At 27.5% G+C, this 15,855-nt stretch overlaps 1 protein-coding gene across 1 annotated transcript; it reads left to right on the forward strand.

Moving 5' to 3' along the window:
- Positions 1–247: 247 nt before the first annotated feature.
- On the forward strand, positions 248–11,559 carry LOC135926776 (ectonucleoside triphosphate diphosphohydrolase 7-like). The gene is made up of 8 exons (XM_065462707.1): positions 248–273; positions 890–1,374; positions 1,605–1,925; positions 2,100–2,391; positions 3,231–3,924; positions 9,628–9,828; positions 10,265–10,663; positions 10,924–11,559. Exons 1-7 carry the CDS (start codon positions 248–250, stop codon positions 10,649–10,651), a joined length of 2,406 nt encoding a protein of 801 aa, XP_065318779.1. The 3' UTR covers positions 10,652–10,663; positions 10,924–11,559.
- The last annotated feature ends 4,296 nt before the right edge of the window (positions 11,560–15,855 follow it).

Below are 15,855 nucleotides of genomic sequence, written 5' to 3' on the forward strand. Positions count from 1 at the left end.
CCTGTAATGGCATCGTGAACTAGATTATGATGTGAGCTAGGAATTGGATACGACGTTTCTTTAAGGTAATATAAATTGGGGTATGTTTTGATATTCTCCATAGATTATTATTTGATATCACTTTTGGGTAAAAGATGTCATTTATAGTTCGGAGACAGTTATTTATCAATGATTGCAGTCTTCTATTCTCTGTTTATTGATTTCCCATATAATCTTAATTCATAAAATCACATGATAATACTAAATAATGGGTAACAATATTGTTATCAAACTGTAATTAAGAAATAAAAAGCCAATATTTATGAAATGAACCATTTTATATAAAAAATTAAATTTTTTCGGAACATTCAGGTCATCGTTCCGTTCCTTTCACGTTTCATATTTTTACACAAGTTCCGTTTGTTTAGGTTGATTTAGTAGCATAGTCTGGATTTATCCAACATTGCATCTATAAAATATTTATATTTTATAATTTATAAATGTTATAAACGTATTCTTATTTTGTATAACTTTAAAATTATTTAGGATACTTTTGAGTTTCCTGAAATGAATAGTAAATATTTTTTGCCTCCTTATTTTTTAAAACTTTTCTTCTTTTTTTAAATTCATTTTTAAATTATGATATTCAATCAGGCAAAAAAAAAGAAAAATAGAAAGGAAATATAGCATTCATATTTTTCTCACTAGGGTCTATATCTAATTGGTTTTACCGACGGCTCAGCCCGTGGGGCAGTTGATGGGTTAGCTCTCTGTGACTCTAATACGATGTTCACTTAAAAAAGGGTTTTATGATTTTTTCAGCTTGAGAATCTTTTAAAATTGTCGATTTATTGATATCGCATATCACCTTATGAAATTTTGAACTGAATTTTAATATTTAATAAAATAGAAAGGTAGCAACAATAACATTCATTAGAATATTTAGTCTTGCGAAATCTTTTTTCTTGGATCCGAGCTTTAAACGGGTTATAACCCTCATTCTGGCTACGCATATTTGCGTGCTAATCCTTGCCATATGGCAATTGTTCAATAATCAAGCAATTTACTTAAAATCTTACCCCTTGGACAAATTGAAAACTCCGTTATACAAACATATCTTAGACAAGGATAATCCTTCCAGGAATAGGGGAAATTTAAATTTTAATGTAGACGAAAAGTACGCCATTATCATAGATGCGGGCAGTAGTGGGAGCCGAATTTTTGTCTATCAATACTATTTCGATATTCCTCCCACTAATTCTAATAGCAAGGGATCTAATCCTAACAACGAGGATAGCAATAAATTTAAAGGAATACCCGTGGATTATCTGAAAATTGATTTGGCCAAAAATCCAGATAATTTGAATGAAACTTTAGTGCACAAGATATCTCCAGGTAATAAAAATATAATACATATATAATTGAAACTTTATGAACTTAATTTTAATTATTTTGACATTTTATCCTTATTACACTTTATTATTTATTACTTATCCCCAAATGTTGATTTTTATTTTACAATTAAAATGGTGTTCAGTATAGAAAACTGATTTATATTTAGCATTATCCATGCATTAATAAAATTGAAGGTAATTTTTGTTTTTGCACCGCGATAACCAATTAAGGCCTATCCTCATTCGCTGACAACGCCACTATCTCTGCCGAATATCTTTTTACGTTGATTGACTCCGTCATCTTGAAAATCCCTGCTTCTAAATTGAGTGGTACACCCCTTTACATAATGGCCACTGCCGGCATGAGGCTGATCGAGCCACTTCAACAAGAAGCCATATTGAGCGATTGCAGGCGGGACATAGCAACTAAATACCCCCAACTTGTGTTTCCTCCCTCGCACATTCAAATCATCAGTGGCACCATGGAAGGCGTTTATGCCTGGATAGCCATCAACTACATATTGGGAAAGTTCGACGCGCATGATGATGAAAGTTATATTCCCGCTTATCTCATTTAAAAAAAATTATTGTGGTATATTTTGAAAATATGCATAAATTTAGCAAACCTTTGGACTATTGATGTTTAAACATCTAAAAGTTATTTTAGTAATGTTTAGGCCTTTAAATATAGTTTTACCCTTGTCAAAAAATATTATATATATTAAGGTATCTTAGAAACGAAACAAACTGTGGGTATATTAGATATGGGAGGTGCTTCACTCCAGATAGCCTTTCAAGTCCCTGTCAATTATTCAACCGCATTACTCGGTCGCTACTCCTCTAATCTCACCGATAAAATATCCCAGGCTAAAGTCATTTTAAACGACTCTCTCCTCGATATAGATATCGGTGGCGGTGTTAAATCTTTCAGAAATTACAAGCTTTATGTAAGAACCTTCCTAGGTTTCGGTGCCAACGAGATCATCGATAAATACCAACACAGTTTGCTCTCCTCGCAGTAAAGAAAATATCTAATTCTAAATTTGCTAAAACAAATTTAAAATATAACCTAATATTTTACAAAAATTATGAGAAAAAAATTGTTCTATGAGAAAAAACAACTAGATATTTGGTCTTGAATTGATAAGTTGAAATTTCTTTTCGTGCATGGACCTCATAGCTTAATAATGTATATTAATCAGAGATTGACCGATATTCGCTGTATCGGACTACATTATTTTTTTTGTATCTACCGATACCATGATAGTATCAAGTTGGGTATCTGCTTAAAAGATGGTATCAGTGCATGTCTAACATTAATTATATAATTAAGTAATGCATTTAAAACAATTAGCATTCATTATATTAGTAACTTTAGAAAAGGCCATGCTGATTCGCTTCATATTTGTAAAATTTACGTTTTATAATATCCATTTCTTTCTGCACATACTTATTACTAGGGTAATTAACGATGACATTAAATATTCTTATAGTAATATTTTGGTTAGGTCAAAATTTTACCAATGAACATTTTTTTAACATGCAAATAAAAAAATTTTAAATGTCCATAGACGTTTAATTTATCAAATATGTTCAGCCAATTCTACTTTTCAAAATATCACAATTTTGAGAGATGATAGTTTAAGTATTCTTAAATAAATTCATTTTATTTAAATTATTTTTACACTTATTTAAAAATAATTAAAATTTCATTTTTTTTCCGGCACGGCACAATAATAAATAAATAATTAAATTTATTTCATCATTCCTATTAATTGTGTGTTTAGATATTAGATCTAACAAACTTAATAATTTTTAAAACAAATTTTACATGCGCCCCTGCCCATTTTATTTTAGATCTAACCTATCTTTCAACGTATCTGATCCTTGTTATCCTACAGACTATGCCTACAATATTTCCAAAGCCTCCTTAATTGGTACCGGAGATTTTGTTGCCTGTTATTCCAAAGGTCTGGCCCCTTTCTTAAAGCTTAATGCTCCTTGTTCACTCTCCCCTTGTTCATTGGCCGGGGCACATAGCCCGCCTTTGTTTCGCTTCCATCAATCCCGAAAACTCTCTAGAGTCGCCCTCGATAAACCTAACTCACATTTATCTTATAATAAACTCAATGACATATCCTCACGACTCTTGCACCCTCAAAACCTTCGTCCCGAAATGCCGGATGCTCTCTTTAATGGAACAGCTAACCTTTCCATCCCCCCTCTAAACAATCTTGCTGATTTATCACGCTCCTTAGATGATATGAATTCTAACCCATTAAGCCCTTCCGCTCACCTCAAATTTTACGGTTTTTCTGAATTTTGGTACTCGGCTCATGATATCCTTTCTATGGGTGGTCCTTACGATCCTGTTGCTTTCAAACGTTCGGCTTCCGCCTTTTGTCGCAAATCGTGGTTCGAATTGGAGTCTATTCGGAGTTCATATGTCAATGCTGACGATCACAGACTTACCCATCAGTGCCTCAAATCGGCATGGATGTATGCTGTTCTCCATACAGGATTCGGTTTTCCTGAACTTAGTGGAACACCGGTTTGATATCTTATGGATAGTGAGGAATGGAAAAAATAAACAAGATAAGATATATATTAAAGGTCTGCAAAGGGCTGGTTTTAGTCCTTGGGTAATTCCATACCAAATCGATAACTTTTCGGCCCGACCCTTTTAATTTCGATAAAATTTTGCATACTGAGAGAATATCATTAGAAAGCATCGAATCCAAAATTTTAGTCTCCTAGTACTAATAGTTCTTTAGATATCAATCGTCAAAAGTCCCAAAAATGACCTTTTTCGAAAAATACGATTTTTGAAATTCAGATAAATTAAAAAATAATGATTTTAAAAATATAAGTTATATGTCATTTTGTAACTCTATTAAAGGCCTTTTATTAAATATTAAGGATTTTTTGAAATAATATTGTTGCAGTTTTTATTTACGTTATAAATTTTAAACATAAAAATTCCAGGTGTTTCGCTTTCTAATTTTTTTTGAATTTAATATTTTCTAATTCTCTAACTTTATATCTATTCATAAAAAAATTTTAAACTTGGGACAGCCATGGGTTTTTTAGTTATTACGATTTAAAATATCAAAAAATAAATATATTTTTCAAAAATAAATAGCGCTCCTTTATAAAATAACCTGTTTTTCTCTGGAACTAGTACTAGGAAGCTAAAATTTTGGATTCGATGCTTTCAAATGATATTCTCTCAGCATACAAAATTTTATCGAAATTAAAAAGGTCGTGCCGAAAAGTTGTCGATTTGGTATGGAATTACCCCCTAACGCCTGCCCATTGTTTTTTGAAAATTTATCCGTTTGCCCGCTCATTTATCTAAAAATTTTGTTTAACCCTCCCGCTAGCCCAATGTTTAAAAATTATTTTCTTGGTTGGTTTGGCTTTTTAATTATTTTATTTTACAGGGTTTCTCATTCAAAAAGGAAAAAGTCTCAATCAAAAAAGGAAAAGTGTCAATCATAGAAGTAAAAGGTCTCATTAAAAAAAATGTCCTAGGCTTAGGAAAAAGTCCGATCAAAAAAGGAAAAGATTTAATCAAAAATGGAAAATGTTCAATCAAAAGAGGTAAAGTGTAAAACAAAAAAAAGATGTCAATCAAAATAGGAAATTTTTGTCATATTTCTTAAATTTGAAATTTTTTGTTCTTATTTTATTTCTAACTTTCTACAACTCTTTAAGTCATTTTTAATCTTTATTTTTTTTAATCTTTTCACAAATTTTTTTTTCCTCTCATTTTTGATCATTCTTTTTTGTGAATTATTTATAATTTTCACTTTATTTTTATTTCTCATTATCAGACAATTTACTTTTTATTGGTATTTTTTGAATATCAAATTATTGAATTACAATTATGATGTATAATATAGTAAGAAACAAAAATTTATATTAATCATTAATAATTTCCCCTCTTCTACATTTTGGAATATAAGTCTCCATATTTTTGGATATTTTTTGCATTCTCCTCAGATATTTCTCTCTTCATGCTCTATGAAAAAATCCTTTCATTGAAAAACATATTTTCTATGGGATTAAGATTAGGACTATATGATGGTATATATTTATTATTGTATGGCCTCTTCTTTCTATCGATTTCCTTTGATGAAATGGAAAATTATCCACCACGAAAATCATATTACTTTCTTAAAAATTATTTACTATTTCATTTGCAAAGTTTCTAAAGTGTATAGCGTTGGGCTATTTAGAACCTCGAATCTGAATATTCCCGCAATCATGCGAGCAGCTATGATAATATAATTCATTGTCTTTATCCCTTGAGTATTTTTAATAGCCTTTTTATTTATTTGTGAATATCCATATAACCGCCTCATTGATATTGAAAACTTGCTCTCATCTAGAAAGATAAATTTTTCATTCATACAAACCAATTCGTGTATTCTTTGCGAATCTCGATATTTGATTCTCTGTTTTCTCTAACTGAACATAGTGAGACCCTTTTAAAACTATACCTAAATCCTGATAGTAACCTTGATACAGTATTTCTTGATATTTCTACATTATATCTTTTTTAATCATTTCACATAACTTTTTTAAGGATAAAGTGCAATCCAAATTTTTAATTTAATATATATTCTTCCTCTTCCTGATTTAATTTCCTGCATGCATGCATGTCTCCTTAGGGTAAACTTTTTTGAGATTAGAGTATTTTATATTTGTCACAAATTTGTAGCTCATTTTAAAACATGGCTCAGGCGCGTACGCAGCGGGGGGGGGCATGGGGACAACCCCCCCCCCCCCCCCTCAAAGCCAAAAAATGCAGACTCCGGATTATATTTTTCAAAAATATTAATATTAATTTATATTTGTTAATATTTATTCCTATCTCATATATATATATTTAATTACATTTATTTTTCACATTCATCTACTAAGTTATTTTGTCAATTAATTTCGATTTCAAGTTTTCCTTGGCGTAATATTTACCTAATATTTTCAAATATTAGTGGCGTAATATTTATCTAAATTTCTAGTCAAATAATAATTATCTCTGAAACTTTTTGTCTAACAGGGAGAAAGAAGTTGCAAGCTTGTCCAACGAGATCGAGTCTCCGCCATCAAACATAACAGCTTTTATAGAGTTAGAAGATCCGATTACTAATGCTATTACTGAAATATCACAATGGCTTGAAAGAAATATTTCCTCAGAAGCAAGAAAATTATTGGATTTAATACTTATACTCCAAATTTTTTTCCTCATTAGAATGTATCATTTAATTATACAACTATTTTATGTAATACTTTTCAAAAATATGACATTGATTAATAGCGGAGAGCATTTTATTAGAATTCAAGGAAATTAGAGCTAATGTTGATGAAGAATTTCATATTATATATGTTATTGTTGAGTCAAAAGCACGGCTATACGTGTTTAATATTTGTCCCCTCGACTTGCAGCAAGCAAGCTCATCGTCATAACATTAATATAGGATCAGTAAAAGAGTATTATAAAACAAATGTTCCATCTCTTAGATACATTTATAACCCAAATAAATTAATGGTTTTTAATTCATCATGCAGCACTTACCAATCTGCAGACTTCCACAAAAGCCTTCCCAACCTTTTTCAGATAATGATAGAAAAAAAAATTATTTGTTAAATTTTTATCATGAAGATGTTAACGTATCTTATGATGCCTTATTAGCTAAATAACTATAATTAAAAGATTAACTATGGTTGATAGATATAGTCCTAAAAAATGCTATGGATGCTTTGCATTATTTTCAACATATTTTAGATTACATTCCCAATGTATTAAAATGGTTATATATATGTATTAGCAACTCATCCCATTAGTAAACTAATAAGAGAACATCTTTTTTAAGAAGAATAACAGAGCCCTGCAAAGGTACCATTTGCAGGGCACGGCCCGGATTTTTTTTCTGCCTGGATTGGGGGTTTTTTTTTTAAGTTTCAGACCCGGCCCGAATTTTTCTAAAATAAATTACATTTATTTTTGATTTTTATAGCTAATGGCGATTTCAAATATTTGGTTTTAAATATATATAGCTCGAATATTTTTTTTAAAAAGAAATTTCAGACCCAGCCCGGGTGTTTTTTTAAAAAAATTTCGAACCCGGCTCAGGTGTTTTTTTAAAAAAAAATTTGGGCTCTGCTCGGGTATATTTAAAAAAATTAAAATACGGTCCGGCCCGGGGGCCGTGCAAGTCTCTGAAAAACATACCCATGAAGTAAAACTTCTGAAACTAGATTGAATGGTTTGGATCTTTTGAATATTCATAGGCATTTAAAGCCAAGCAAGGATGAGATAATTAAAAAATTAGCTCAAAACATACAAAATACAATTATTTTTATATTTCCAACATTTAAATTTTTTATACTTTCTATATAAATTTTAAAGGCTCCAAAAATTCAAATTTCTATTTTGGGTCATTTAAGTGATTCATATGGTGGTTATATTCACTTTATATTTTATAATTCATATTTATTTTATAGTTTTTCAATGCCGCCAGTTATATCCGTCACATTTATTTCATAGTTTTTTATATGCCGGTTTATTTATATAATTTATAATTCACATTAATTTAAAATTGTGTATTAGAAAAGTTATTAGTCCTAATAAATTTATGCTCAATGATATTTCTTAAAAAAATTTATTATCTCCCCCCCCCAGACCAAATTCCTGCGTACGCGCCTGATGATGCTATATTTATAAAACTATCCTTTTTTAACGCGTCAATTATTTTATTGGAGCCAATTTGATTGCTATAGAGAAATAAAAATTAAGTGAAATTTATAAAATAAAAATATAAGGAGAAAAAATCAAAAAATTGTTTTGTAGGTGAAAAAAATTGATAAAAATGACATAAAAATATAGAGAAATGAAGAAAAATAACAGGAAAAATAAATAAATTATTTTTATATAGCTAAAAAAGAAAAAAAATTTGAGAAAAGATTAAGAAAAATAAAGAATATAACAGAGTTGTAAAAAGTTAGAAATAAAATTTAAAAAAATAGAAATTTAAGAAAAATTGACAATAAAATATTTTAAAAAATAACGATCTTTCTTTTTTGAATGGGAATTTTTCTTTTTGGATTGCACCCTTTTTATATGACACTTTTCCTTTTTCGATTGAGCCATTTCCTTTTATGTTTGACTCCTTTTTTGATCGGACGCATTTCTAAACCTTTGCGACTTTCCCTTTTTTGATCGGACATTTTCCTTTTATGATTGACCTTTTCCTTTTATGAATGGGAAACCCTATTATGTATTTTTACATAAACTAACTTATAAAATATGCGATATAATGATATATAAAAAATATTTTTAATAAATAGAAGTCTATTCTGCTCATTTCGTCCTAAAAATGTTTAAAAACCTGCCCTTCTCTCGTTCATTGTTTCAAAGATATTTTTTTAACCCGCCCATTGTTTATCTTAAAAGGCCCTTTTTAGATAGTAAGCATATTTGTATTGTAGAATATCAGAGCAATCATAATCCTTCTAAAAATGATATACTAGAATAAACATTTAAATAATAATGGAAATTATATAAATAATAGTTTTGTATTATTAAAGCATCCATTCCAGATTCTCTAAGATTAATATGATTTTTTTTTAAATTTTATTTACATAATGATAAATAAAATATATTATTTACAATAGCTCATAAATATTTGTTTTTCATTTAAATTCGTTAGCTTCACAAATTTTTCTTTCAAAATAAATTTAAGTATTTTTTTATCTTTGATAAAAAAAATTGTCTTACACTAAATCTCGCAATCAGAGATAAACTAACATTACTTTTTTGAGATTTTTTTTATTTTCAGATTGTGATAAGTTTCTTCCTTTTTTCGGAAGGCACCAACCAAATGGAATATATGATAAATTTTATCTCTAAAAAAACGAAAAGGCAATAAAAACAGTTATTAAATGCCAGTCTTAAAAAAATAGGCAAACACTAGAGCGGCAAAATATTATTATAGAGGGTTGAATAATTTGATATTATTAGCCGATATCGATACTACGAGTACCTGACTTATAACCAAACTCGTATAGCATCTCTGTTTTAAAAAAAAAATTAGAATCTTTTATAAGGACTTCAAAGCTAATGTTATTTAATTTCACCCAAATTATGCTAATTATTATTTTTAAGATTAAACTGAATATTTTTTTTAAATTGAATTTCAGAGTTAAATTCTTTTTTTTTTTAAAAAATGATATGTATAAAAAATTTTAGGATCTTTTTGAATCCGTACAATTAGTGAAAGGTAAAGAAGCCCACTGGACACTCGGTGCCATTATTTATGCCTTATCCCATGATAGGTCTTATGCACAAATTGCTAAAACTCAAAAACATTCTTTTAATAGCAACATAGCGGTTTCTGCTCTGATGCCCGTATACCCCGTTCAACACATATTCTACAACCAGAGCGTTAACGTATAGAGCTTTCATTTTTTTTATAAATTTAGAATTTTTGTTCTGGGAAAAATTAATCGTTATATACACCATATAATTAATATTCATCAACAACTAAACCGATATAAAAATGAACGATTATATAAATTTGCCAAATTTTAGTTGGTTGTTCCCCTTAAAAGTGCAATCATCAGCAGTTACTTTTAGGAAAACATATATAGGTATTCAATATAAAGTGGCTGTCACCAAAAGTAGTCACATTTCTAGGTTTCACCGCATTTAAAGTGTTTTTATATATCAACTAGATAAATGTAAAAAAATTTAGCATTTAAAAATTTTGAATATATAAAATCAACATAGAAAGCGATAACCCCCATTATCTAAGAAAGAAAATTCCCTCCTTCTATATCTTCCCCTTTTGTCAATAAATTTTTATTTTACCTTTTAATTTATATAGGGCAAACCAGATAATTTTTTCAACCCATACGTATTTTCCCAAAGATCTGAATACGCATTTCCTCAAAATCACGTCGTTTCTCTGAGTTTGAGATACAATAATTGGACATTTTGGATAATATTTGTTTTAATAATCCTCATCTGTTATACCCTATACCGCTCCTGTTTTTCAAATTTTAGTTCGATTAATAAAAAGGGTTATGGTTATAACCCAAATAAAAACAAATTTTGGATAGAATTGGCTTTCGCCTTGTCATTAATCAAACGAAAACTGAAGCGAATCGTTTCTAATACCATTTTAGATGATTCTCTTAAAACTTATCCTAATAACAATTTTTATTACAAACGTGTGAACAATAACGAATGTGGTGAGCATTTTTGTCGATAGAAAATTCATAAAGTAAAATAAATAAATCAAAATGTGAAAATTAGTACCCATTGTTGTATATTAATTATTGGTTCTGCCCCAGACTTCGTGGCTTTTTAGGATATTTGTATCATGTTTAACAGTTTATTGATTTTATTAATTTTGGGTTGTTTTTACGATCATTAAAAAAAATTCATATTGGCTTTAAGTTTGTTTAAGATATTTATTGCCTTGTAATATTTATTTGTTTTATTACTATAATAATAAGCATAATTGATATTTTATTATTCTAGTGATTAAACCCGGTTATGACATCAACGACCTGAATTCATACTCGCAAAATGGAAAAAATGAATGTTCTTTTAAGATGATAAAAAGCAAATTCGATGTTTTAAAGATTGATCAGTCTATTTTAATATGCTCTCTAGAAAGATGCTATTTACTTTTTTTAAAAGACAAAAAATCCTCGATTTTTTTCTTAATTATATTTTTTTATTTCATCCATATATCGTCTACCATTTTATGATAAACTCTTGATTATGTTTGTAATTATATTCTAAAATTTAAAATTGATTTTTAAAAGTAATGTTTGATCATTTTTAATTTTTGAATTGGTTCTGAATATGATTATTTATTTATTTTCAATGTTATGGCAAACCTACATTATATTATTATTTTAAAAGCCTCATATTATTATTCTGTATTTCAAAAAACCGAAATTTTCTTTAAACAAAATGTTTACTACATCTAAGTTAATGGGTATTTTGGGGGCATTTATTATTATTGAAACATCTTTAAATTCAAATTTATCTGTATAATTCTTGCGTTTTATATGCTCATTTTATTACATATGCGTAAACTAAACATATTTGAACTCGAATTTTATAGAACAAACTAAAGTTTTGCAATTTATTTTTACGAAAATGTATTAAAAACAAATTTGTAATTATAATCACAAGAAAAATTAATTTATATATTTAACGTAACACATTTATTTTAAAGAAAATTTTGACCTGAATATGATTTTTCTGGTTTTTAAAGCATTTTATTTATTTTTTATCATATTTGAGATTATGTAATTATTACTTATTTATTTTAAAACTAACTTTGATTGGTTCACGATCAGCCGCAAAAGTAAGGGTGGTTAAATCGTTGGGTTTACAACGACCCTGGGTTTTGGCTGAAAGAATCAACCAACCCGGCCAAGTGAGTCGATCTGGTCGACCAAATCCATAGCCCATGGTAACAACCCATAACCAGGGATGCGAACTTCGGTTCGGGTTAAGGTAAAAAATAGATGGGTTCGGTTCAAGGAAATATTTTTGAACCCGGGTATAAAAAAATTTATATTTATATCATAATTAAAAATAGACAAATTTGGCTTAAAAAATAATTTTTTATTTATTTATAGGCATTTAATAGTTAAAAATATACAATTTACAAAAACTGCCCTACATCTTTAGATTATGGGATTTCTTTCAATATAATAATTTTTACTTTGACTCGTTCACTTTCATTTTCCTCTAATTAATAATCTTTGAGAATAATTTAAAAATTAAAAATAAATGGCGTAAATGAATTTAATTGTTTAAAATTTATTAACACTCCAATGAGAATCTGAGAATAAATTTTAAAATAAATGAATTAATTGTTTAATATATATGGAAATTTGAAAATATAAAATCTCAATTAAATTATTAATATTTGTATTTACAATCATACTAATATATTAATATAAGATTCTAAACTACACTGAACACGAGTTCAAATAAAATTCCCGGGTTCGGTTCGAGGTTTTTAAAATTTTGGTATCACGATAATTCGGCGCGGCGCCAATTCAGCGGCAAGTTATTATAAATTTATTAGTATAAAAAAAAGGATGATTAAATAGAAGTCGTTTTGAATGTTATTCCTATTAATTATTTCTTTGCATTTTTTTACAAAAATCTCAATTTTACTTATTAAATGTCTAATATCCATAAAAAATTAACAACTAATATTTATACCGATTTTTTTGGTGGACTAATTTACCATATAAGGTATGCTGATTAGTAGCCAATATTATGTAACCCTGGAAATTTTGCGCATAGAAGAAAGTAATAAGGAAAAAGAAAGGTTTGGACCTCTCTCGAATCCTAATATTTTTTTGACTAAAATCTTAATCGACAGTTTTTAAAAATATGCATAAATCCCGACTAACTAATGCGAAATTTATTTATTTATATTATAGGTATTGAAATTATAAATATAATTAAAAATAAAATTATTAAAGTTTATATAAACAATATACCCCCCTCCCCCCACGATAAATATAAGAATAACCAAATTATGTTAAATCTTATATCCCTATTTCTGGCCCATGAAGTTGGCGGAACGATGTGAGGATCAATTAACAAAACCTATGCCAATATTTAGAGTTGTAATTGATCTTCAAACCAAACATCAGCGGAAGTTATAAGCAAAACAATGGTATTGGTTTCGATAATTTATCCTCAAATCGTTCCGCCAGCTTTAAAATTTCACACTTTCCTTATTTTGCTTATAACTCATTAACCATTGATTCCGCTGATGTTTGGTTTGAAGATCAATTAAGACTCTAAATATTAGCATAGGTTTTGTTAATTGATCCTCACATCGTTCCGCCAACTTCACGGACCTTCCTTTTTCCCGTCTAATTTTAGACAAGAAAAATAAATAAAAATTTAAAAAAACAATATACCACCCTGATAAATACTATAAGAATAACTAAAATTATGTTAAATATTAAATCCCTTTTTTCCATCTAATTTTATGAAAAATTATAAAAGTTTAAAAAAAAATATACCCCCCCCCCCCCCCCTGATAAAGAATAACTAAAATTATGTTAAATCTTAAATTCCCTTTTCACGCCTAATTTTACACAACATAAAAATAGATAGAATTATATTTTATTTTCTCTTTTTGTTAAATAATTTTAAAGAATTCAATCATTAAATAAAAATAAAAGTTTATAATCTAAATTAAACAAAATCCAAATCTCCTTTTTCTTATTTTTTCCCGCCTAACTTTAGATAACAAATTAATAAATAGAATTATATTTTATCTTAAAATTTTTTTAATTTTAAAAAGTTTGTAGAAAACTAATATTTTTCATTTCCTTCCATAATTTTTAAAATTTCTTTCCATAATTTAATCATTATAAATTGAGAATTCCTGTTTAAAGGTAAATATCAATAATATTATTTCTGCATATCATTTATAATTTTTTATATTATAGTTTACTTTTATTTTTAAGAATGCCTTTAAATTATGATATAAGTGAACGTGGATCAAAACAACTTATTCATGATCGATACATATTCAGGAAAGAGAGAACTATAAATCAAAAAACAATAAGGAATACTGTAATATAGCTTAATTGATAATAAAGAGCTGCAAAATAAGATTTTTAAACATATAGTAAATATACTTTTATAGTTATTTAGCCTTATTGATAATAAAGAGCTGCAACATGATATTTATAAAAGCTTGTAAATTAAGCAATAATAAAGAGCTGCAGATATTTAAATATAAAATAAATATACTTTTACTGTAATTTTGCTTAATTGATAATATAGAGCCGCAATATAAGATATTTAAATATAAAATAAATATACATTTACTGTAATTTAGCTTAATTGATAATAAAGAGCTGCAATATAATAAGATTTTTAAAAATATAGTAAATATACTTTTACAGTTATTTAGCCTAATTGAAAATAAAAAGCTGCAATTTGATATTTATAAAAGCTTGTAAATTGAGCAATAATAAAAAGCTGCAATATAAGATATTTAAACACAAAATAAATATACTATTACTGTAATATAGCTTAATTGATAATAAGCAGCTACAATATGATATTTATAAAAGTCTGTAAATAAATATACTTTTACAGTTATTTTGATAATAAAGAGCTGCAATTTGATATTTATAAAAGCTTGTAAATTGAGCAATAATAAAGAGCTGCAATATAAGATATTTAAACACAAAATAAATATACTTTTACTGTAATATAGCTTATTTGATAATAAACAGCTGCAATATGATATTTATAAAAGTCTGAAAGTAAATATACTTTTAGAGTTATTTAGCCTAATTGATAATAAAGAGCTGCAATTTGATATTTATAAAAGCTTGTAAATTGAGCAATAACAAAGAGTTGCAATATAAGATATTTAAACACAAAATAAATATACTTTTACTGTAATATAGCTTAATTGATAATAAACAGCTGCAATATGATATTTAAAAAAGTCTGTAAATTAAGCAGTAAACTTAAGATATTTGAGCATGCAAAATGCTTAAGAAAATTTGAGCATATAAATTTTAAGCTATCCGAAATTTACCGAAAAGTTTACCGACAAAATACCTAATTATAACTAGAAAATAGTAAAGGCGGTACGATACGCCAGGATTGAACCTGCGTCCTTCTTCATCCTTCTGTTTCCAAGCATACATCTAACCCATTAGGCCACCCCGGCGAATCAGTTAGTCTATAAGAATATCATATAAAATATACAAATAGAGGTAATAATGTTAAAAAGTGAGTAATCAAAATTTTATACAAAGAGTTAACTATTACTATATTTGTTTCATTGTTTCTCCCAGCAAAAGCTGTTGGCTGGATATGGATCTTTGATCCCTCTCTATAATAGGTTTTTTAAAATTTAAAAAATGTTCAAATTGGGCTGAAGTTTTGAATTAACAAAATGATCTGTTCATCTGAATGAAATAACTTTATTGCATATATCCTGAGATAAATCTTTTGGACCTAGATTCTAACTTTTCAGTTTTTTTAGTTCCTATAAAATTAAAATGCAATTTTAATAATTTATTCATTAATTATTTTTATTAATCCCAACTTTTGCAAATATACAAACATCATTTTAAAATTCTTAACTATATATTGTGTCCACTCTCTTGATTTATCTTATAAATTTATAACCTTTAATATTTAATGTATATATAAACAAGCAATGACAAAATTATTTGCAATCTTAATCGTGAAAACTAAAAATAATTTTTTTTAAAATATGGGAAGCAACCTAATCAAAAATGTGTTATATAATTATCAACACGATGAACTTTTATCCAAATGCTTATGCTGCAAGATATTAAATAGTCAATTTAATTTTGTACATTTTATATGCTACAACTTATAGGGATTTCCAAATAAAAAGTGTGTATTCCGAACTCTATCAAAAAC

Source organism: Gordionus sp. m RMFG-2023, chromosome 3 (assembly GCF_954871325.1).
Source record: "Gordionus sp. m RMFG-2023 chromosome 3, tfGorSpeb1-WG-v2, whole genome shotgun sequence".
Taxonomy (NCBI): Eukaryota; Metazoa; Nematomorpha; class Gordioida; order Chordodea; family Parachordodidae; genus Gordionus; species Gordionus sp. m RMFG-2023.